Source organism: Mchenga conophoros, linkage group LG5 (genome assembly GCF_057382185.1).
Source record: "Mchenga conophoros isolate Kocher_MC1m ecotype Shallow Benthic linkage group LG5, M_conophoros_male_GT1.1, whole genome shotgun sequence".
NCBI lineage: Eukaryota > Metazoa > Chordata > Actinopteri > Cichliformes > Cichlidae > Mchenga > Mchenga conophoros.
This window is the reverse complement of record NC_140530.1, coordinates 28,886,539-28,907,122: the sequence shown is the minus strand read 5'-3', so window position 1 is coordinate 28,907,122 and position 20,584 is coordinate 28,886,539. Positions and strand designations below refer to the sequence as shown.

At 39.6% G+C, this 20,584-nt stretch overlaps 1 protein-coding gene across 5 annotated transcripts in view; it reads right to left on the bottom strand.

Annotated features, from left to right (window-relative positions):
- The window catches only part of ripor3 (RIPOR family member 3), a 64,280-nt gene that overhangs the window by 3,262 nt on the left and 40,434 nt on the right, over positions 1-20,584 (bottom strand). For 3 of the 5 annotated variants that reach the window (XM_085274711.1, XM_085274710.1, XM_085274709.1), the window contains 21 exons: positions 20,349-20,427; positions 20,226-20,249; positions 20,046-20,099; positions 19,556-19,705; positions 16,053-16,116; positions 15,898-15,941; positions 14,971-15,096; positions 13,034-13,179; positions 11,383-11,509; positions 10,993-11,153; positions 10,466-10,702; positions 9,683-9,779; positions 8,625-8,879; positions 8,396-8,541; positions 8,152-8,317; positions 7,029-7,158; positions 6,669-6,833; positions 4,109-4,273; positions 1,798-2,000; positions 281-364; positions 71-161 (listed from right to left, as the gene is read on the bottom strand). In XM_085274711.1, the coding sequence (XP_085130837.1) occupies positions 71-161; positions 281-364; positions 1,798-2,000; positions 4,109-4,273; positions 6,669-6,833; positions 7,029-7,158; positions 8,152-8,317; positions 8,396-8,541; positions 8,625-8,879; positions 9,683-9,779; positions 10,466-10,702; positions 10,993-11,153; positions 11,383-11,509; positions 13,034-13,179; positions 14,971-15,096; positions 15,898-15,941; positions 16,053-16,116; positions 19,556-19,705; positions 20,046-20,099; positions 20,226-20,249; positions 20,349-20,427 (2,714 nt within the window). Of the gene's footprint in view, positions 1-70; positions 162-280; positions 365-1,797; positions 2,001-4,108; positions 4,274-6,668; positions 6,834-7,028; positions 7,159-8,151; positions 8,318-8,395; positions 8,542-8,624; positions 8,880-9,682; positions 9,780-10,465; positions 10,703-10,992; positions 11,154-11,382; positions 11,510-13,033; positions 13,180-14,970; positions 15,097-15,897; positions 15,942-16,052; positions 16,117-19,555; positions 19,706-20,045; positions 20,100-20,225; positions 20,250-20,275; positions 20,428-20,584 lie in introns of those variants that run through there. The other 2 variants (XM_085274712.1, XM_085274713.1) reach the window with 2 other exon arrangements.

The window sequence follows — 20,584 nt, the reverse complement described above, 5'->3', positions numbered from 1 at the left end:
AAAGAAATAAAAATACAATATAGGTATATAAAAAAAATAACCCTGTGATGAAAAGGGATAACGCTTGTACCAAAGGAGAGGACAGTTTCTCTGGCAGCACTACACAGATCTTCATCTGCTGATCTCCATAAATCTGCTATGTGGTCCACACTCTCTGTCGCCTGACAGAAGAACACAAAACAAAAACAAACAAACAAACAAACAAACACTTATGCTAGCTGATAAAAACCAGAGGACTTCCGAGTGTTGCTGTGACTGTGTAGAGTTGTGTTCTGCTTACCCGGAGGCATTTGAGAGCCAAACAGGAGCTCTGCTGGATTTTAATATAATTGCTTTTCAGGCTTTCTGTGTAGTAAAGCACCGCCTGAAGAAGAAAGTACACAACACACACACACACACACACACACACACACACACACACACACGAGGTGTCACTTATGCTGCTGGATTGGCCTCATACACTGTATATAAAAGATGGCTGTGGCCACTGTAACATAACCCACTGGTTTAGTTTAGTGATGTTGCTGCCACCATGTTTTTGTTGTTGTTGTTGGGTTTTTTGGAGCCCGAAGTTACCACATCTGGAGAGGAGGGTGGAATGCTAACTTATCAGTTAATGCCAGCAAAATTATCAAGCTGCATTAATAAACTGAATGGTTGCAATACACGTAACTGTTAATTCTAACAGACTAAAAGCACTAACGATAACAGAAGCACATCTGTCTTTGTCGTACATCAAAGCAGACCATATTATATGTCAGATTACTCAATTGAAATAATTCAAAAGGCTCCAAACAGCACGTTAGATCTTCGGGAATCCAGTTGAGTGACTGGAATTAAAAGGTGGAGATGGCTACAGCTCCCACTACAAGCAACAATATCCTAACTTTAAGCCTTATCACTATGCAAATTAGACTTTTTATTAAAAAAAAAACAAAAATTTTTATATGTTGCTATAAAAGGAAGAATCACTGACAAAGGCTAAAATGTTCTTTTATACCAGGCTGTAAGCATGCTTTTTTTAATGCTGTAAAGTTAGACATTTTGACATGGAAGTCAATGGGGATTGACTCATTTTTGGAACAAGCCTTAAGTTGTCATAAGAGTAACTGCAGTATAGCTTAATTTTTCAGCTCCAAGCACCACAAACTGTCGATATGACAATATTAACTACAGCAAATTAAGGTTCATGCAATGCTAGTAAAAGGGACAGTTAGGCCTGTGATAAACTAAAGCACCTTACAAGCTGTCGAGTCCAAGTCTACCCCACCTCTCACTCTCACACGTGGGATAAAGGCGCTGGTCATTTGTTTTATTGATATTCACACTGGTAGCCATAAACCAATGTTTTGGACCCCAAATCCTTCCCTAATATTAAGATGTGGATTTACATTGTAGCTGTCATATCAAAGTCCAATCAATAAAGTTCAAATCCTTCAGAAAGAATTATCCACTAAGTGTGCTATAAAAAAATTTCCTTAGAACTTATTAACCCGAGTTCCTCCAGTGGAAATGCACAGAGAGCTCCTTCACTGGCTTGCTGTAAAATACCTCATTAGTTTTAAAATTCTGCTTCTTACTTTCAAGTCTCTCCATAACCTCGCACCTCTACATCTCTCTGATTTTCTGCATGTTGCTCTTCCTTCCTGTATTGAGTTTTGATATTGTTATTATATCCATACTGTGATTTTAATATTTCATTGCTTGTAAGGTGTCTTTGAGTGTCTTGAAAGGGGCCTATAAATAAAATTTAGTATTATTATTAATCTCTGCAAAAGATGACTTGTTTTCATGTACCTTGTTCCTGAAGGCCTTGCAACCAGCAGCTCTGGAGATGCAGTTGGTGGCAGCTTTGCAGACTTTGTGGTTGGAGTCGATCTGCAGGGAGGCGAGAGTCTGCAGGGTGCATCCCAGTGGAAGTAGCTCTGTGATCTTCCGGCCCCTCAGCTTATTTAAAGCCCGCCGCCGTTTGGGGCTACTCAGGGCTGAGAGGATGTACTCTGAAATGCACCAATGAATAATAATGAACAACAAAATAATTAACAACATACCACTGAGTGAGCTGAGTGAGGGGGCTCACATCCATTTAGCAGCTTTCATTCAAATCTCATGATCTTTATGAAACGTACTTATTACTGTTGGCTGAAAAGTTTTAAAGTTCACCCTTTATGGAAACCGGTCAGGAAAAGGAGAGGAAAACGAGGACCGTTCATTTAATAATTATAATAATAATATTTTTGGTTTAACTGTTTCCTTCTCTTGGTGCTGTATTAACATTCTTACACATATTTGTGTGCACTGTCATGGTCCTGACTCTTTGTTCCAGTATTTTTGTTCCATTTCTGTTTTTTGTATTTTTGTTCTAGTTCTTGAGTAAGTTTGTCTATAGTTCTTGGTTTCTTAATTGACCAAATTAGTTTCCTTTTGTGCCCAGTCTGTCTCAGCCTCATCTCTGCATTTTGTCACCCTTTTTGTCTCCTCAGTCATGTCCTCGTCTTTGTCTGGTCTCCCTGTGTCCCGTCTCCGTGGATGTCTAGTAAACATGTCTTCAGTCCCGGTCCCTGTGTTTATCCCTTCCTGTTCCCATTATGATCTCTCTGTGTTTCATCCTTTTGTCTCCCCACTCAGTCATGTCTCTGGTCCCTGTGTCAAGTTTGCATTTCTTAGGCTGGGTCTCTGTGTGCATTACTTCCCATTTTATTTTGATAGTCCCCCATCTCGGGTGTGTGATGTTCAATTTTGGCTCCCCCGTCTCGTCAGATTCTGTTAAACCCACTCTGCCCTCCCACTCTCTCCTCCTGTGGACATATCATCTGCCTCTCCCTTGTAGTGTGTGTAGCTTCCATTGGTCCATTTTGGCTCCCTAGTCCTACCCAGCTCAGTCATTGTTTTTGTTTTTTGTTTTCTTCACCCTTTACCAGCGTTAATAAAGCTGTGATTTTGAGTCATGCATCCTGGGTCCACTCTCTGCTGGCCACTGCTGGCCGGTTCACAACATGCATAATATTATCATGAAACAGAATATGCTTGTATTTTATTTTTATTTATTTATTTATTTATTTTTATTACATACTAGAACATTGTGTAATGTTTTTGCAGCATAAAAAGTAAATGATGTTTTATCTAATCTCTCTGGCACACTTTTTGTCTTTCTTTGTCTTGTAAACTCCACCCACTGAGATTTATTTCAGGAGTTATTTGTCCCCAAATGAACCAAGCATACAAATGCTGTTGTTGTTTTAGCATTTTTTTTCTCTTCAGTGCAGTGGTATGCAAACCAAATGCAGTTTAGCACTTAAGTAAACAGAAGACATCTGTATACTGTAGCGAAATCTAGCAGATTGAACAAGAGGAGGTGGAGGAATGGAAAGAGCAAAGGGGAGGCGGAAAAGTTGCTGTGTGCTCATGTTTATAGTTTGACACCAGGAACTGTGTGTTTGTTCTTGAAATTTATTGAGCCTCTACAGAGGCTTGTGTCCCCCTGAACTAAACACAAGTACTACTTCAAACTATTGACATCCTGCATTTCCAGGCTCCTTACTCCATCTGTGACAAATGCACGCCTAACGCAGACTCAATATTTCCTCATATTTTCCTCAAACAGTCCTTTGAAGGTCTGCTTACTATTCTTCACTACTGAAGAAATATTCTCACAAGATGTAAACCTCAAAATATTTCTCATAAACAGGCGTGCAAGAGAACACACCCTGTTTGTTTGGGGTGACCATTTGGCTGTAGAGTTAACAGATGGTCCAGATGCCTTTAGTGAGCTGGAATCTCTGGAAGCTTAGAAGTATAACACCATCCCATTCCTGATACCTCCAAACACAGTCTTTGGAAATGCCTCTCATGTATAACTTCTGTATAAATACTGTAAAGTTTCAAATATAAAACTATTAAAATGGGTTCATATGGAAATGAATATTCCATGTTTAATGTCCTACGGTGTTTGGTTATAAATTATAGTTATAAATACAATGTGGCTACTACTACTATTACTTACTGTGATATATGTTTATTTCACGAAAGTTTTTTAAACGAATAATAAGTTAACGTAGATAATAGTGATATATTTATCTGTTGACAGCTTTGTAAATTGAAGCTTTACCTTCTTTTGAGAGGCGGGAGATGTGCTCTCCAAGCTCCTGGAAATTCCAGCGCTTCAGGTAGACTGACAGCTGGAAGAGGGTGACTCTCTCCGGGCTGCAGACTGACCGAGAGCTGGGCACCACCCGGCAGGCCGCCTGAACCTGCTGCAGGAGCTGAGAAAACACTGCAGAGGAGGTAAAACACAAAAAATTAATACATCAAGGTGGTTTTGAGTCAACATTACATTAGAGTAAACTGTTCTTTAGAATCCTGCTTTAAGTTGGCTTTATAGTTTTGGATATTATTGGATAAACACGCTGAAGATTGTCTGAGCTACAGTGAGACTTCATGATATAAGCTGAGAAATATGATTTTAAGTATAAGCAGGCGTCTATACTGCAGAAATGTACACAAAGTACACGAGCGGCGCAATTTCAAATTGAACAAATGTATCCAAATTGTGCTTTTCACAAGTTGTTATTTTCCTGAACATTTTTCTCACTTTCTCAAAGAGTTATGAAGTTTACTGAGATATTTCCACATGGCTTACATTTCCATTTTTTACTTTTCTGCTGTTTCACACTTTTTTTATGATCTCATGCCAAAATTATTTTCCATTTTCTCTCACCGTAACTGTTACAGTAGTTTTGTTTAGTTTTTTAAACTTTCTGGATCAGCTGCTGATCGGTTTCAGTAGATATCCACCCATCTTTTTTTTGACAAACTTTTCTTTTATTTGTGGCAATTTCCTTCATATTTTCTCAGGTCTGCAAACCTTGCCACTTTCTAGTGATTCATAATATGCAGCAGTAAAACATTAGCTGCACTTAATCTATGATGACGGCATTCCTTGCTTTTTTATAGCCACTGGATAAAAGCCTGACTTTTATTACAGTGTGGGGCACTGTGAGATAAAAATGCCATGCATTCTTTCATAAAGTGGGACACCTGATCATCCCACTCAGGAGAGTCTGTAAATACAGTCCCGATCGAAAATTTAAGACCACTTGAAAAATTGCAAAATATAAAAAAAATAATCAGATTTTGTATGGTTGGATCTTAACAAGGTTATAAGTAGAGCTTCAAAATGCAACAAGAAGAATGGGAGTGAGAAAAAACATCTTTTTGAGCATGCAATTTATCAAAAACAAAGCTTAAACTGAAACAGGCTGTTTTACAGCTGGTCCAAAGTTTAGGACCACACCTCCAAAACCCCCGTAAACCCACTTATGAACTCAGTAATGAGTAGCTCCACCTCTTTTGTTGATAACTTCAAAAATTAATTGCGGCATGCTTGATGCAAGTGTTTCCATGAGGTGAGTGGGAAGATTTCTCCAAGTGGTGAAGACAGCCGAAAAAAGGGCATCTACTGTCTGGAACTGTTGTCCATTTTTGGAAACTACCCATCCCCAAAGCTTCTCAATTGGATTTAGATTGGGGAACACACTGAATGGTTCAAAAGAGTGATGTTATTCTGCTATAAGAAGTCCCTTGTCCTGCAGGCATTGTGTACTCCACCATTGTCCTGTTGGAAAACCCAGTCGTTACCACACAGGCTCTCCGCAACATCCGGACATAGCCAGCGGACGTTTGACGCCCCTGCACCTCCTGAAGCTCCATTGTTCCTCTGAAGGAAAAAGCACCCCAGACCATTATGGCGCCCCCTCCACTGTGGCGTGTAGAAAACATCTCAGGTGGGATCTGTTTGTCATGCCAGTATCGTTGGAAACTATCAGGATGACCAAGTTTGAATTTTTTTTCTCATCACAGAATAAAACTTTCTTCCACCTTTTAATGTCCCGTGTTTGGTGCTCTCTTGCAAAGTCCAAACGGTCAGTTCTGTGGCGTTCAAGGAGACGGGACCTTTGAGGACGTTTTTTGTTTTTAAAGCCCTTCAATCTCAGATGCCGTCTGATGGTTATGGGGCTGCAGTCGGCACCAGTAACGGCATTAATTTGAGTCAAGGATCGTCCAGTGTCTTGACAGACAGCCAATTGGCTCCTCCGGCTCAGTGTTGGTGAAATTTTTCTTGGGTCATCCAATTGACTTTTTTGTGGCATAACCCTCATCTTACTGTGTCCCACCTCAGCAGTGATAGAGCACTGTGAGAGTCCCTGCTTATTCAGTTCAACAATCTGACCACGTTCAAAAAGGGAACGTTTTTTGCCTTTGCTATCAAAATGTCATGACAGTGTGACTGCCTGACAGAAAATGACGAAGCCACGGTTTGTTTTTGATTTTTACAGATTTGGCCTTTTAAAGGCGTGTGGTCCTAAACTTTTGATCAGCTGTAAAACAGCCTGTTTCAGTTTTGGCGTTGTTTCCAATAAATTGCATGCTCAAAAAAATGTTTTGTCTCACTTGTTGCATGTTGAAGCTCTACTTGAACCTTGTTAAGATCCAACCGTGCAAAATATGATTTTTTGCCATTTTTCAAGAGGTCTTAAACTTTTGATCGGGACTGGATGTCCCGTTGTCTTTTAATTAACACTCATGGTCATAGGGGCCACTGTTGAGCAAAAAAAGGGGGTGAGACTTGTTCAAGCATTTGTAGTTAAGGCGATGAGGTGCTTTTGTACCTTTCTCTGATTGGCCGGGCTGCTTGGCCTTCACCTTGTGTGTGTAACGCTTCTTCAGTGTCTTTGTGAAGCTGTCGATGTGGCAACAGAAAGGAGAGCTGTTGTCGTGCACACACTCCTCCCAGAACAACAGCAGACCCCTCGTTCTCTGGGCCTTAGGAAGGACTGAGGATAAACAAAAGGAGAATCACTGTAAGAACCTGGACAAGGTTTTTATTGAAAATGTGAAATTGATAATTATAATAAAAAAAATCTCAATTTATTACTCATTTGCTTTGAAAATAATGTGAATAAAAGAATGTGCCTTGTTTCATGCATTAACGGCAGATGTGGTTCTTAGATTACAGATTTTCCACTAACTGTCTCGTGTAGAGATGTTGTCATTCTTCTCCAGCAGCAGACAGCTGATTCTGTCCAGGACCTCAGCCTGGAGAGACATTTCCTCCAGCAGCTCCCTTCTAGACGGGGTGAAGTCGGTCGTTCTTATCATCTGAGGAAGCAGAGTTCACATTTGTTTGATTTAGAAAAGTAAGTTGGAGGTTTGACATAAATGAGAGTCAGGGATTTTGTAATCCAGTACACTGGAAGAAACAGATTACGGTGTAAGTGGTTGCCATCAGACTAAACAAGCAAATGCTCACGAGGATTCAGTATTTGTTTTAGTTATTATAGACGTTTTGATTTAGTTTGTTCCCTTTTTATGTTCTGTTCTGTGCCAGTCTTGTATCAGTGTTTGAGTCTGTGTTTGTCTTTCTATGTTCGCCTGTCTTGTTCAGCCCCCCTGTGTTAACCCTACTCCTCTGCGCCGATGTTTTCTTGTATTAAGTGTTACTTTCCCAGTTTTATTTTGCTACTGTCTTCAGCTGTGTTGAAGTCCCACACGTCTTTCCTCCTCTCTCATCACCTCTTGCAAATATATCACCTCAATCTTCCTTTGTTTTTTGTTGCGTCATCCCCATAGCTGTGTCCTCTAGCTCTGTTTAGCCTGTGCTTGTTTACATAAGGATTGTGGACTTTGAACTGTCTTTGGATTATTGGTTTTGACTTTTATTAATCTCTGAACTTCAAAATTAAATAATCGCTTTGAATTCAACTTCAGCCTTCACATGTCTGCATTTGGGTCTGCTAAATTATCCACTATCCACACTGCACCACATGACAAATAGTCGCTTATGAGTGAACCCCCCCATATAATAACTTGATTACTAATTCCACTTTCTATTTGCCAGTTTTCTGTGGGTCATGTTTTAGGTACTAATAAACTATGAGTATGAGACATGGTTTACTGTAACAATGTTACTGTTGATTTATGTATTTATCTAAAAACCTACTACAAAAACATGAACAGCATTGTTCGGAAGAACTTGTTAAAGAGAGCAATGTGAAATGCTTAGGGGAAGACGTTGGACCCCTTGTGTGTATCTCAGTATGAAATTTCAAGTAAAGTGAGCACGTATCTGAAAATAAAATGAAGATTCTGTACCTGCAGCAGGATGCAACAGATATCCAGGTGAGTCTCCAGAGCTTGATCAAGACCCCAGTTTCCAGAGGTCAGAGGAGTGATGACTAGCTCTTCCTCAGAAGCCGACTGGCTGCCTTGAGAGAGAATTCCATGACTCCTCAGCGTGCTCTGCTGGAAAGAACTGATGCTAATGGGAAAAGAAAGTATGCATAGATCAGGCTTTTTGCAGGTCGCTGCGGACTAAAGTTTCTGTCTCTGAACTCACCCACTGTCCTTCAGTCTCAGGCTTCCCAAACAAGAGGCGTCATCATCTCCGTTCAGGTCGTTTGACAGAAAGTCAAAGCTACCCAGCACCTCCTCAACAGCCAGAGTCTCCTCTGATGATGAGCTTCTCAGCAGTGATAGGTCGTTCTGGTAAGACATGAGGAAAGAGAAGGTTCACTCACAGCATGTGTGTTTACAGGTGTTTCTACAGTTTCTGTATAAATACAAACCTTCAGTATGGTGGCTAGATGCAGTATCTGGTGCTCCAATGCTCTCAGCTCCTTGTCAGCACAGCTCTGATCCTGTAATATTTTCTCCAGCTCTGCAATAATGGCTCCCAGTCTGAGCGCCTGGGCATGACGTTGGACCCCGCTCACAGCCAGCCTCGGAGCAGCTGCTGCAGGGGAGGTTTGTGGTGCAGCTGGGGTTTGAGAAGGTGGTGTTGGCAAGGCTGTGACAGAGTATTCCTCACAATCTGTGGAGTCCTGGGACAAAGTAGGAAAAACTGAGTTTAAAAATGAGAAGACCAGACGAAAGAGACACGAGGTGACAAAACCGAGAAGGACACGTTTTCAACAAGCTGTGACAGCGAGAGAAGAAAAGAAGAAGAAAAGAGAGAAGCTGGAAAATAACACAGACAAGCAGAAAAGAGATGACAAAAGCTGAAAAATGAAAAGGCCACATGAAATGAGATAAAACTGCAAAAAGCGACCACAAAAATGCTTCATGTCTTATTGAAGGTTGAATAAATACATTTTTTCACCTCAGTGAAAAACATGCAGTCAAGCACTTAGATGCACTCAGTTCTTTGTCTTCTTTTAAGAAAACTGGTCGAAATTTGTCTGACTCTGAAATATCTTTAACTCTAATTTGTTACAATTAGTTGCTAAAGCGAAACAGCAGTAAATCAATTGTCTTGTCTTTGCATTTAATGTTTTGTGCCTTTTCTCAGGGGTTCCCACAGTGTTCACGCCACCACTCGTGTATCATTCTTATATACAATTACAAAACACAGCAGCAGATCCAATTGTGACAAATCATCACTGAAACCGACACTGAAAGTACAGTCATTGTTAGATAGGATATATTAATAGGTTATTTTTAAAAGTGAAAACAACCCCCCTCAAGCCCACATTTAAATAGAACTCTGGAACAAGTAGAAAGCTAGGTCAAGGACATCAAAACAACAGCTACAGCTGCTTTTTTGACTTTTAATTATCGTTTACCATTGCAGTGTGAAAGTGACTGTCAGCAAAGTGTTTCTATGACCCGAGTGTGGGCTCTTTACCTGCCCAGTGACTGTGTCCTGACTTGGGGCTACGCTGTGGGTCTCAGGCTCTGCTTCTCCACATGTGTTCTTTCTCAGGATGTCTGGAGTGCTCGACCTGCATTAAAGGTAAAAACATTATTATTACTGTCCAGAAGTACTGTGCTAGTCTGTTTGTTCCTCTTCCACTGGCCAAGTTTAAGGCGTCTTTGCATCAAGCTACCGGGCTGGTACGGTCATAGTTCGTCCTCTGTTCTGACTTTCACCTGTGATTGTTAAAATGGATTTTTGCCATTCTTATGACACCAGAATAGATAACGAACAGATAAACAACAGGAAGGTTCCTGTTTTAGGCTCTTTTAGGAGTACCTCTTGTCATTGTTAATCATTGTCATTGTTAACTTTACATTTGAAGCTTTAACAAGTATTATCAATAAAGAGAGTATTGACTCAAAAAAGAAATTCATCTCAAATTGTGGGGTTTTGCATCTTTTAAAAAGCTGTTTTTTTCCCCCTTGTAAGTTAAATATTGTATCCTGTATTGTAACTTTGCTTACCACAAAGCTTTAAGCTTAGATATATCTTGTTGTTGTACTTCCTGCCTTTGCTCCGTTTCCTCCTCACCTTCTGGTTGTCTCACAATCATTATATATCATTTTTCCCTCCATCTCAGTTACATGCTGTTTCACTCCTGTAGTTGTGGCCTGTATTCCTTGAATTGCTTTTCACATGTAACCAATTCTTAGCTTCTGGGAACCAATAAAAACATATTTAAACATAGTATTCTCTTGAGTGAATCCTCACCTCTGTAAGGTCATAAGGGAGTCTGTTTTACTTTCTTCTGGTAAGGATGGACTCTCTAACACAACTCCCCATTCCTCCTCCTCCTCGTCTACCTTCTTGTCCACCCTCTTCTTTGTCTCCGACTCCTCTGTTGAGATCTCCAGGGATTCTTCCTCTCCGAGCGACAGCTGAGTCCGACTTCCTCCCAGACTGGTGTCTCGACTCGGGCTGAAAGGGTAGCTGTGAGCCCTTGAGAGACTGTGGACAGTTGACCAGAAAGCAGTCTTGACTAAAATAATTATGCTGGATAATTCCCACCACATTCAAATAAAACGGTGTAATAAAGCCAGAATGGTTGCACTAACTTCTTACGCTTATTATTTACATCTGAAATAAGGTTTTTTATTCTGTACAGCAACAATCCAAAAATGCTGTTAAACACTGCTTTATAGCTGATGAATACAAAACAGTTAATATTCCTAACACGTATTGTCTCTGTAGCCACTGTGCTCCCTTCATTTGAACCCTTTTAACTTCATACTTCATACCTCGGGGTGTATGGGCTCTGAGGACTGTGGCTTGATGCGATAGAGGTGTTTGAAGGGTTGGAGAGGTAGCTGAGCAGAGACATTCCTCCTCTGTTGGGATGACCTTTGGGCACCAGAGATGGAAGAGAACCTTCCTGATCCCGCAGCTCACGCACCATAGACTGAAAAAAGTAATAGGATAAACAGTCTGAGTGTGCTATGAATTTGAGTTATTTACATAAAAATGTAAGAAAAACTTAGGATATAGGATAAACAAATTTGGCAATATAACAAAACGGGGAATAAAAACAGAACTGAATGAAAAGGTTGATGCTGAATCCTGCTACCAGTACATGTGCTTTGCATTAATAAAACCCCTGAGTGCGTGCATGTGTGTGCACACATACGTACAATAAAGTATTTCTCAGTGAAGGAGGGGGTGCTCGGTGCCGTCCAGCTGTACACTGAACTCTTTCTGCTGGACACTGACTGCTTGTTTCCAGACAGCGGCCTCAGCTTCTCAGTGCCGTCAAATGGACTGCAGGTGTTAGCACACAGAAGGTTATACACTGCACAACAAACTGTATGATATGCACTGCATAAACATATGTTTTTATCTATTTGGTATTAAACTGGCCGTGATCATTAGCAGTCTGTTCAATGAGTTACTTTTCAGAGTTTTGCAACGTTTTATGCTGTTGTGGGCTTTTTGGTTACCTTTCCTCACATTTAGAAGCATTTCACAAAGTGAAGCGCTAACTGCTTCTGTAATTTTCATGGCCTGTTTTATTAGTGGGTGGTTTCCTCAAAAAGTGCAGTGCTTCTCAAGTTGATATGATAATATGCTAAAGCTATAATTCTGACTTGTATTTGACTAAAAACGTAATCATTAACAATCAAAAAGATGTGATAAAAAAAAAGTGTTTTGGAGCATGAATGTTTTTTAAAATAAAAAACATTCGACTTGCTAAAAATCGTTTCTCTTCTTAATCTGAGCTTTCAGTGAATCATTTTCTTTCCATCTTTTTGTATTTGCTGAACCCATTTTGTCACATTATTACATTTTATATGCATAAGAGAAACGAAGGGAAAGCAGTGAAATGTTACTTATCTTTTAGCTTAACAGAGGTGCATAGTGGGTGTATGTGTGCGTATGGCCACAGCAGCCTTTTGTTTGTGTGTGAGTGTGTGTCTGGCAGCCTTGTACAGCTTTGTGTGATTTTTCCATCTCTCCAGGGGGAGGATCTGTGAAATGTTCTCCACCTGGCCCCTCTAAAGCCTGAAATGTGATCTGTCATGGTGCAAGGGCGCAGCGGAGTGCGTCTGCGTGTGTTACTGTGTATGTGTGTGTGAGTAAAATGTTCATTCTGTATTCAATCAGCTGCTCAGCAACAGCTGGCTCAGGTTAGAGGTGCGGCAGAGACTGAGGCTGAGAATGAAGAAAACAGCAGCTACAGCTTCAGCAGGACGAGTGGATGTGAATCTGTAACATCATTTGTTGTTGCCTGCTTTGTTATATTTGATATTTTCTCTGGTTTTACATCTGTGAGCATCTGGAAAAGTAATTATTTAAAAAAAAAGTCTGAAATTAAAAAAAAAGAAAGAAAGGAAGAAATTACGTTGGCTGAGAAATAAATGGAAAAAACACGACTTGTTATCCAGTAGTAAAATCTGTCATCTCTTCATTCCACCTTTCACTGAAAAAAGGAACGTTTCTGATGCGGTCGCGTGGACCAGCTGCACTTATCATTCATGTGTCTCATGGAACATGATATCTACACCAGCAGCAGGACAAAAAGTGGAGCCATGATGGAGAGGTCAGGACAAAAGTTCAGCTAAAACTTTAATATTTTTTATGCTGCAGATTAAAATTCCTCAATCTGTCATCCAATTATTCTCATTTCCTTTTTGGAATTTTGGTTATTCCCACTTCACCCTTTATCACAGCAGAGGAAATACCAGCATTTCAGAGTTGTCATCATCGTCATCACCTCATCGGTTAGTTTCAAATCAGATCTTTATCTTGTTTTCATGTGTGTGTGTAAGAAGTCTGCGTTCGTACTTCCAGGTCACTTCCAGCTGCAGTTTGATGGTTCCCAACTCCGTGATGTCCACCAACATCACCTGAGGCCTTGCCACAAAGAAGTCTGCGCTTGCACACGTTACCATGCCAACCAGCAGCCAGCTCAAACCCTTTGCTTCCGTCACCTAAAACAAAGGATGCCACTGGTTAAAGATACAGGGAGTGCAGAATTATTAGGCAAATGAGTATTTTGTCCACATCATCCTCTTCATGCATGTTGTCTTACTCCAAGCTGTATAGGCTCGAAAGCCTACTACCAATTAAGCATATTAGGTGATGTGCATCTCTGTAATGAGAAGGGGTGTGGTCTAATGACATCAACACCCTATATCAGGTGTGCATAATTATTAGGCAACTTCCTTTCCTTTGGCAAAATGGGTCAAAAGAAGGACTTGACAGGCTCAGAAAAGTCAAAAATAGTGAGATATCTTGCAGAGGGATGCAGCAGTCTCAAAATTGCAAAGCTTCTGAAGCGTGATCATCGAACAATCAAGCGTTTCATTCAAAATAGTCAACAGGGTCACAAGAAGCGTGTGGAAAAACCAAGGCGCAAAATAACTGCCCATGAACTGAGAAAAGTCAAGCGTGCAGCTGCCAAGATGCCACTTGCCACCAGTTTGGCCATATTTCAGAGCTGCAACATCACTGGAGTGCCCAAAAGCACAAGGTGTGCAATACTCAGAGACATGGCCAAGGTAAGAAAGGCTGAAAGACGACCACCACTGAACAAGACACACAAGCTGAAACGTCAAGACTGGGCCAAGAAATATCTCAAGACTGGTTTTTCTAAGGTTTTATGGACTGATGAAATGAGAGTGAGTCTTGATGGGCCAGATGGATGGGCCCGTGGCTGGATTGGTAAAGGGCAGAGAGCTCCAGTCCGACTCAGACGCCAGCAAGGTGGAGGTGGAGTACTGGTTTGGGCTGGTATCATCAAAGATGAGCTTGTGGGGCCTTTTCGGGTTGAGGATGGAGTCAAGCTCAACTCCCAGTCCTACTGCCAGTTTCTGGAAGACACCTTCTTCAAGCAGTGGTACAGGAAGAAGTCCGCATCCTTCAAGAAAAACATGATTTTCATGCAGGACAATGCTCCATCACACGCGTCCAAGTACTCCACAGCATGGCTGGCAAGAAAGGGTATAAAAGAAGAAAAACTAATGACATGGCCACCTTGTTCACCTGATCTGAACCCCATTGAGAACCTGTGGTCCATCATCAAATGTGAGATTTACAAGGAGGGAAAACAGTACACCTCTCTGAACAGTGTCTGGGAGGCTGTGGTTGCTGCTGCACGCAATGTTGATGGTGAACAGATCAAAACACTGACAGAATCCATGGATGGCAGGCTTTTGAGTGTCCTTGCAAAGAAAGGTGGCTATATTGGTCGCTGATTTGTTTTTGTTTTGTTTTTGAATGTCAGAAATGTATATTTGTGAATGTGGAATGTTATATTGGTTTCACTGGTAAAAATAAATAATTGAAATGGGTAAATATTTGTTTTTTGTTAAGTTGCCTAATAATTATGCACAGTAATAGTCACCTGCACACACAGATATCCCCCTAAAATAGCTAAAACTAAAAACAAACTAAAAACTACTTCCAAAAACATTCAGCTTTGATATTAATGAGTTTTTTGGGTTCATTGAGAACATGGTTGTTGTTCAATAATAAAATTATTCCTCAAAAATACAACTTGCCTAATAATTCTGCACTCCCTGTACACACAGAAAGTTTTTTTCCCTACACAAACAGTAAAACAAACACAGAGAGGAAAGAAATTACAGCCCAAAGAAATACAGGTCACTGTAATAGCAAAATTCCTAAAAGGACAAAAAAGATGAAGTATTCAAATTTCTGGAATAAAAATATGCAATAGGTGTTTACACTGCCGTACACCTGCAGACATGTCCGATTACCTTTATCTCAAAGTTGTGGTGAATGTGTGGGAGGAAGACCATCTCCTCCTCATCCCATGACTGACTATCATCTGATTCAATCCTCCCTCTGATCTTCCATCGCTGGCGGCCCAGTCGTACTAACACCTGTCAATGTGACATCATTAAGACACGACGTCATCATCCAGAAACCATAAAACACCAACCAAGTCAGTAATTTTGGTCTAAGAGTCCAAAGGTTCAGTTCACAGTTTGTCTGTTTTTCCTGACAGTGCAGGTAGTTTGTGGAGGATTTATAACAAATTTGGCACGTTATAGTTTGAAATGTTAATTTAAATACAAGTACAAATAAAAATACAAATACAAAGTACAAACAAACAAAAAGAACCTAAGTGATAGTTGTTGCATTTCAGATTAAATTGATTAAGTCTTCATGGCATTATTTTTAAAATGTTTGCTTTATTTTTTCCATTTCTTAAACTTTTGCACAGCAAAAATAAATGAACTTATAAAGAGAGATCTTATTTAATTTAATTTTTTTTTAGTTTTTTTTAAAAGAAATGTCAAAACGTCCTTTAATTATCTTCTATATAAATTCTTTTTTTTAAATTTTTTTTAGTACTTTGGGGGACTCCAAAGTAACATTTCTGGATGAGATCCAGAAGTTGTTGTAAAAAAAAAAAAAAAATTAATTATGTTGACATTATTGTTGGTTGGTGTTAGAAAAACAAAACATCCCCCCCAGGGCAGAGATTCAGATTTCAAAATGATTCAATTCTATCTATCATCAACAATAAAAGAACTTTCAGCTGTACACTTAAAATGTAAATATTAAAAGCTTGATTGAAAGGACGAGACAATAGATGGTGTTTCTTTCACTTGTCCTGCACATTAAGTTATTTGCATGCAAATGCTGAAAATTCTTGGTTTTTAAATAGAAAATCCAACCTCGTACTGGTCTCCTGGACAAAGTCGAGCGAAGCCGATGAGACCTGCAAGTGAAAGCAGACGTTAGATGTCTGGGAGATAGTGTGTCACTGATAACCTGTAAATTGCTCAGGGCTCTGAAGGAAGCATGTGTGCGTGTGTGTGTGTGTTCGCACCCTTCATTTTAATGTGTAGCTCTCCTAGCAGGATTTCTAACTCTCCTTCCATTGTTGACATGTCCTGCAGAGAAGTTTAAACACACAGAGAAAATAAAAGATCTTCTCTAACAGTTCTTTGTCTATTTTCTCAGAAGATTGCATGACTCACAGTTCATCAGGTTATGGTTCAGCTTTCCCAGTCATCCACTCTCTGAAACCTGGTCTGGCTGTTTTAGCTCCTTAGCTGCCTTACCTTTTGATTTGCTGTTCCTCACAAACAGAAGGTTTGACTGTGCTCACAGCTCACAGCGCGCAGGAAACGACCATTTTAAGGATAGCCAATATTTATTTCGGCAATAAAAGCCAAAAGCAAATCTCTTTAAAATATTTGGAAAGGTTTATGCACTTCATTACTAAGAAATAACCATCAGCAATCCTCAGTATGTTTTTACTCTTAACATCTAACACAGGTGACATGTCCAGAGGTAAAAATGTCTCATTTCTTTTGTTTTTTTTTTTCAGTTTTTTTTTAAAGAGATCTCAATAAAGTTGACACACTTTGCAATATGCTAACAGAACACCATAAATGTCCTGGTTCTTGTACAGCACTTTTCTGTTCTACTGGAGCAGTCAAAGCGTTTTATACAACATGCCTCATTCACACCTGTTCATTCAATCACTTTTTCACACTCCATTGAACGCATCACAGAGCAACTTGGCGTTCAGTATCTTGCCCAGGGATGCTTTTGCTGCAGATTGGAGCAGCGAGGAATCAAACTACTAACTGATTAGTAGAGGACCTGCACTACCTCCTGAGCGTAAGCCAGCCGAACACTATGTAGCGCAATATTTAATACATGATGAAAAACACAATTTAATGTAGGTATGCATGCATGCAAATGTATTTTCTTATATAAATAAATATAATAATTACATTAAATGTTATTGTCATCTGTGTCTCCATCTGTCTAGCTTCCATTTATTAACTATTAACCACAGTTACAGTAGCAATGAATTATGTCTAAATAATAAAAACAACTATAATTTAACTTAAAGGGAAGAAACAAACTGTAAAAGAACAGTGACCCCAGTAAACAACAGTGTGCTCATTTAATGATTTATTCTGGCTCTCTCTCTATGGAAACCTTTAAAGGATTATTATGCTTTTGCATTTTAATGCTGACTTTCTGGCTAAGAGCTGGACTTCACCACAAAGAAGAGCAGATGAAGCAGCATGTGTCGAGCAGACTTTTGTCATCTGTGTGGGCTGAAACTGCCTCCTCGCATAGCACAGACCAAAACTGAGGACCAAGTGGCCAATTTATCAGTAGCGAAGACTTTTTAACATCATTCCTAATATAGATGCATGCCTGCCCATATTAAATATGGTCAGTTTTAAATAATGAGGCCAGCATACAAGTAACATGCAACAGATCGTTTACCAGATCTCCATTTATTATGGTCACATTGTTTCTCATGTGTCTGTCTGATTGCACGGTGGGCACGTTTGGATGTTTAAAAGCTGATCAAATGAAGGAAAACCCCAATCACCACAATCCAAACATAACGAGAAATAAAATGTTTATGTGATGCCTACACAATGTCACTAATTTAATTTACTATTGTGTTACGCTGCCAAAGAGGCTTCTTTTATAATTGAAAAAAAGAAGAAGAGAGAGTTAGTATTGTGCCGGCATTTTTAGTTCTTGATTTGACTTGAAAAGTGAAGTTACACAGCCTTAACTTCACTCTTATTTTATTATGGAAACAAGGTCTTCTTAGAAAACAGTGACCTGCATGCAAGCATTAATTACAAGCGTGCAGTTTCAGCTTCAGTTTATCATTTAACTCCTTCAATCCACTTAAACTTCAGTCTGTTTTCTTAATCTTAAGACAAACACCCAGATTTTTGCAATTGTAATAAAACAACACTTTAATCTTTCCTATGGGAAGTTGACTTCATCCTTAAAAACTGGCTTTCTTCTCACTCTGTCAAGACCTTATATGCCAGGACAGTAGAAACTGTGTGTGCAGAAGAACAATTCTCCAGTGGCTGCTGATATTAAAAAGAAAGAAAAAAAACAAAAGCTCTTCTATGGAGTTTCTGTTCACCTGCGAAAATCACAATGGCAAATGCAGTAAAATGGTTTGTGATGCTGTGGTGCCCTTAATACCTACAGAAAAGTATCTTGTTACATCTGAAAACTGTATTTATTATCTCAGCCTCTACTATCAGAGAACACATGAGAACATTTAACCCAAGAAATTTACATGTTGTGCTAACTGTATTTTGAAATTGACTCCTAAGCACAAGTTCTGAATCATCCCAGAAGTGGGAATGATTGTTATTTTAATAATCTCGTTGTTGTTGTTTTTATTGTATTTGACTTAATTAGGCATCTGTTCCTATAATACCCCCAAATTTAAGTAAGCTTGTGGATGATGATGATTATTGGAGAAAAGAACATCAGTGGCCTAAGATTCTCAGTAAACGAGGTTATTCAAGCTTTGTAGGATTAAGTCAAGGTGAGCTTTAAGTTATCACCTCTCATCCAAGTAGAGTGTTCAGTTCTGAAAAACCTCTTAGCAGAGGTCAGAGATTTTAACTTTAAAGAAACTTCAGACTCTGAACATCTTTTGTTGAGTGCAGGTCAAATAGAAGGAGAAGTAAGAACGTATATGCTGGACGGTACATAGGCATGCATGCAACCGTGTATACAAACAAATGATGAGCACACCATTCATATATAAGTTAATCTTTATAAGATCTGGTTGGTGTGTGTGTGTGTGTGTGTGTGTGTGTGTGTGTGTGTGTGTGTGTGTGTGTGTGTGTGTGTGTGTGTGTGTGTGTGTGTAAGACCAGAGGAGAGTTAAAAAAAAAAAAAGATGTGATATCAAAAACACTGAGGGTGAAATGATGAAAAGAAAAAACAGGAAAGTAAGAAAAGTTTGTGAGGAGCTGAGAAAAAGAAGATGTGGGCACATGTTTGAAGCTGAATCTATGAAAAAGAGAAACCACAGATCGACAGAGGGCATGAATGAGTCTACAGCTGTCTTTTAATGGCCCTTATCCTGCAGCTGCAACCAGAAGAATCACTGCAGTACCATCACTCACATGTCAGAATATTTGATTTGGAAACTTTATGACCATTCAAAGGCTTATTTTGCCACTGCGCTCCTCGGACATGATGGATATGTGGTTGCCACTTTGGCTGTGAGTACGTCTCAAAAACAGTCCAGTTTACAGATTCTCTCTGGGAGGTTTGAATGCACATGGTAAGCTAGACTGCTGCCTACAGTAGGTGCCAGAGAGGAAGAATAAATATTGTCTGGTGTAATAAAAAAAAAAAATCTACACACAATGTGCCTAGAACATGGACAACTGTCAAAACAAACAAACAAACGAGGCATGAATACCCTTTTTTGTGCAACATCATCTCCAGCTAGTTTGAACTTTTAGAAACTTCAAAGAACATTTGTGATTTTCCAAAAATACTTTTCCAAAATGTCACTGATCCTACCTGCAGGCTGTGTCTGTGGTTGCGGTTGAGCTCCAGCAGACTCTCTCTGGAGGCTCTGGTGGACTGGGACAGTGAAAAGGCTCTCTTCATGTTGACCGCTCCCTGACACAATCTCCACTGAATACAATATGTCTCATACAGCTCCTCTACCTGCAGAGGCATGGAACAGATGAAGAGTAACAACATCAACAAACATCATCATCAACATTTTTCCCCCTCTTTTACATAACGGATTAGACTGGTGGTTAATCAGTGTGCAGCACAAAGTGTCTCCCTGTGCGACAGGGGTGGCTCATCTGCTGCTTTTAAAAGCTTTTGAGTAATAGTTTAGTGAATTCATACCATAGAAATACATCCGAGTAACTGACAGAAAGATAATCACCAGGCTTGCATGGAGTTAGACTCTTTTCTACAAAACAAAGGCTTTAGTAGATTTTTTATCAACCTCAACTACAGCCGAGAAAAACCAGTCTAAAATCCAAAATTTTACCTTACTGATTTGAAATTCTAATCGTCGTATATATCTCTCCAAAGACCTGATCTCCTGTAAAAAACAGAAAAAAACATATTGAGCTTTGAAAGCTTGAGAAACATTTATTATCACTTATCCATTCAAATTAAATAACTTAAAATAAGATCTTGCTTAAAAGGAAAAAATGAAAACACATACCTTCTCCAGATCGTAAAGAAAGGCCTGAAAATACAGAAAAGTATAATTACCATCAGCACTGTTGTCATCACCAGGCGCACACATTTTTGTACACACAGACTTTCTTCCTCTCTCCCTCCTCACCAGTCTCGAGTTTCTTTTCGTCTCTCTCTGCTGTGAAGACAGGAAGTCCATCTCAGCTTGGTGACCCTCCAGGTAGTCCCTGAAGAGAGAAACACACAATTAAAAGTAACATTTTATGAAGATGAACAAACTTTACCTGCCAGATATCAGCTGAGAAATTCCAACTCGGGACTACCAAACATCTACTGCATGTAGCAGCAGATGTGAAAAGTACAGCTACATTTACTGACAGCGTA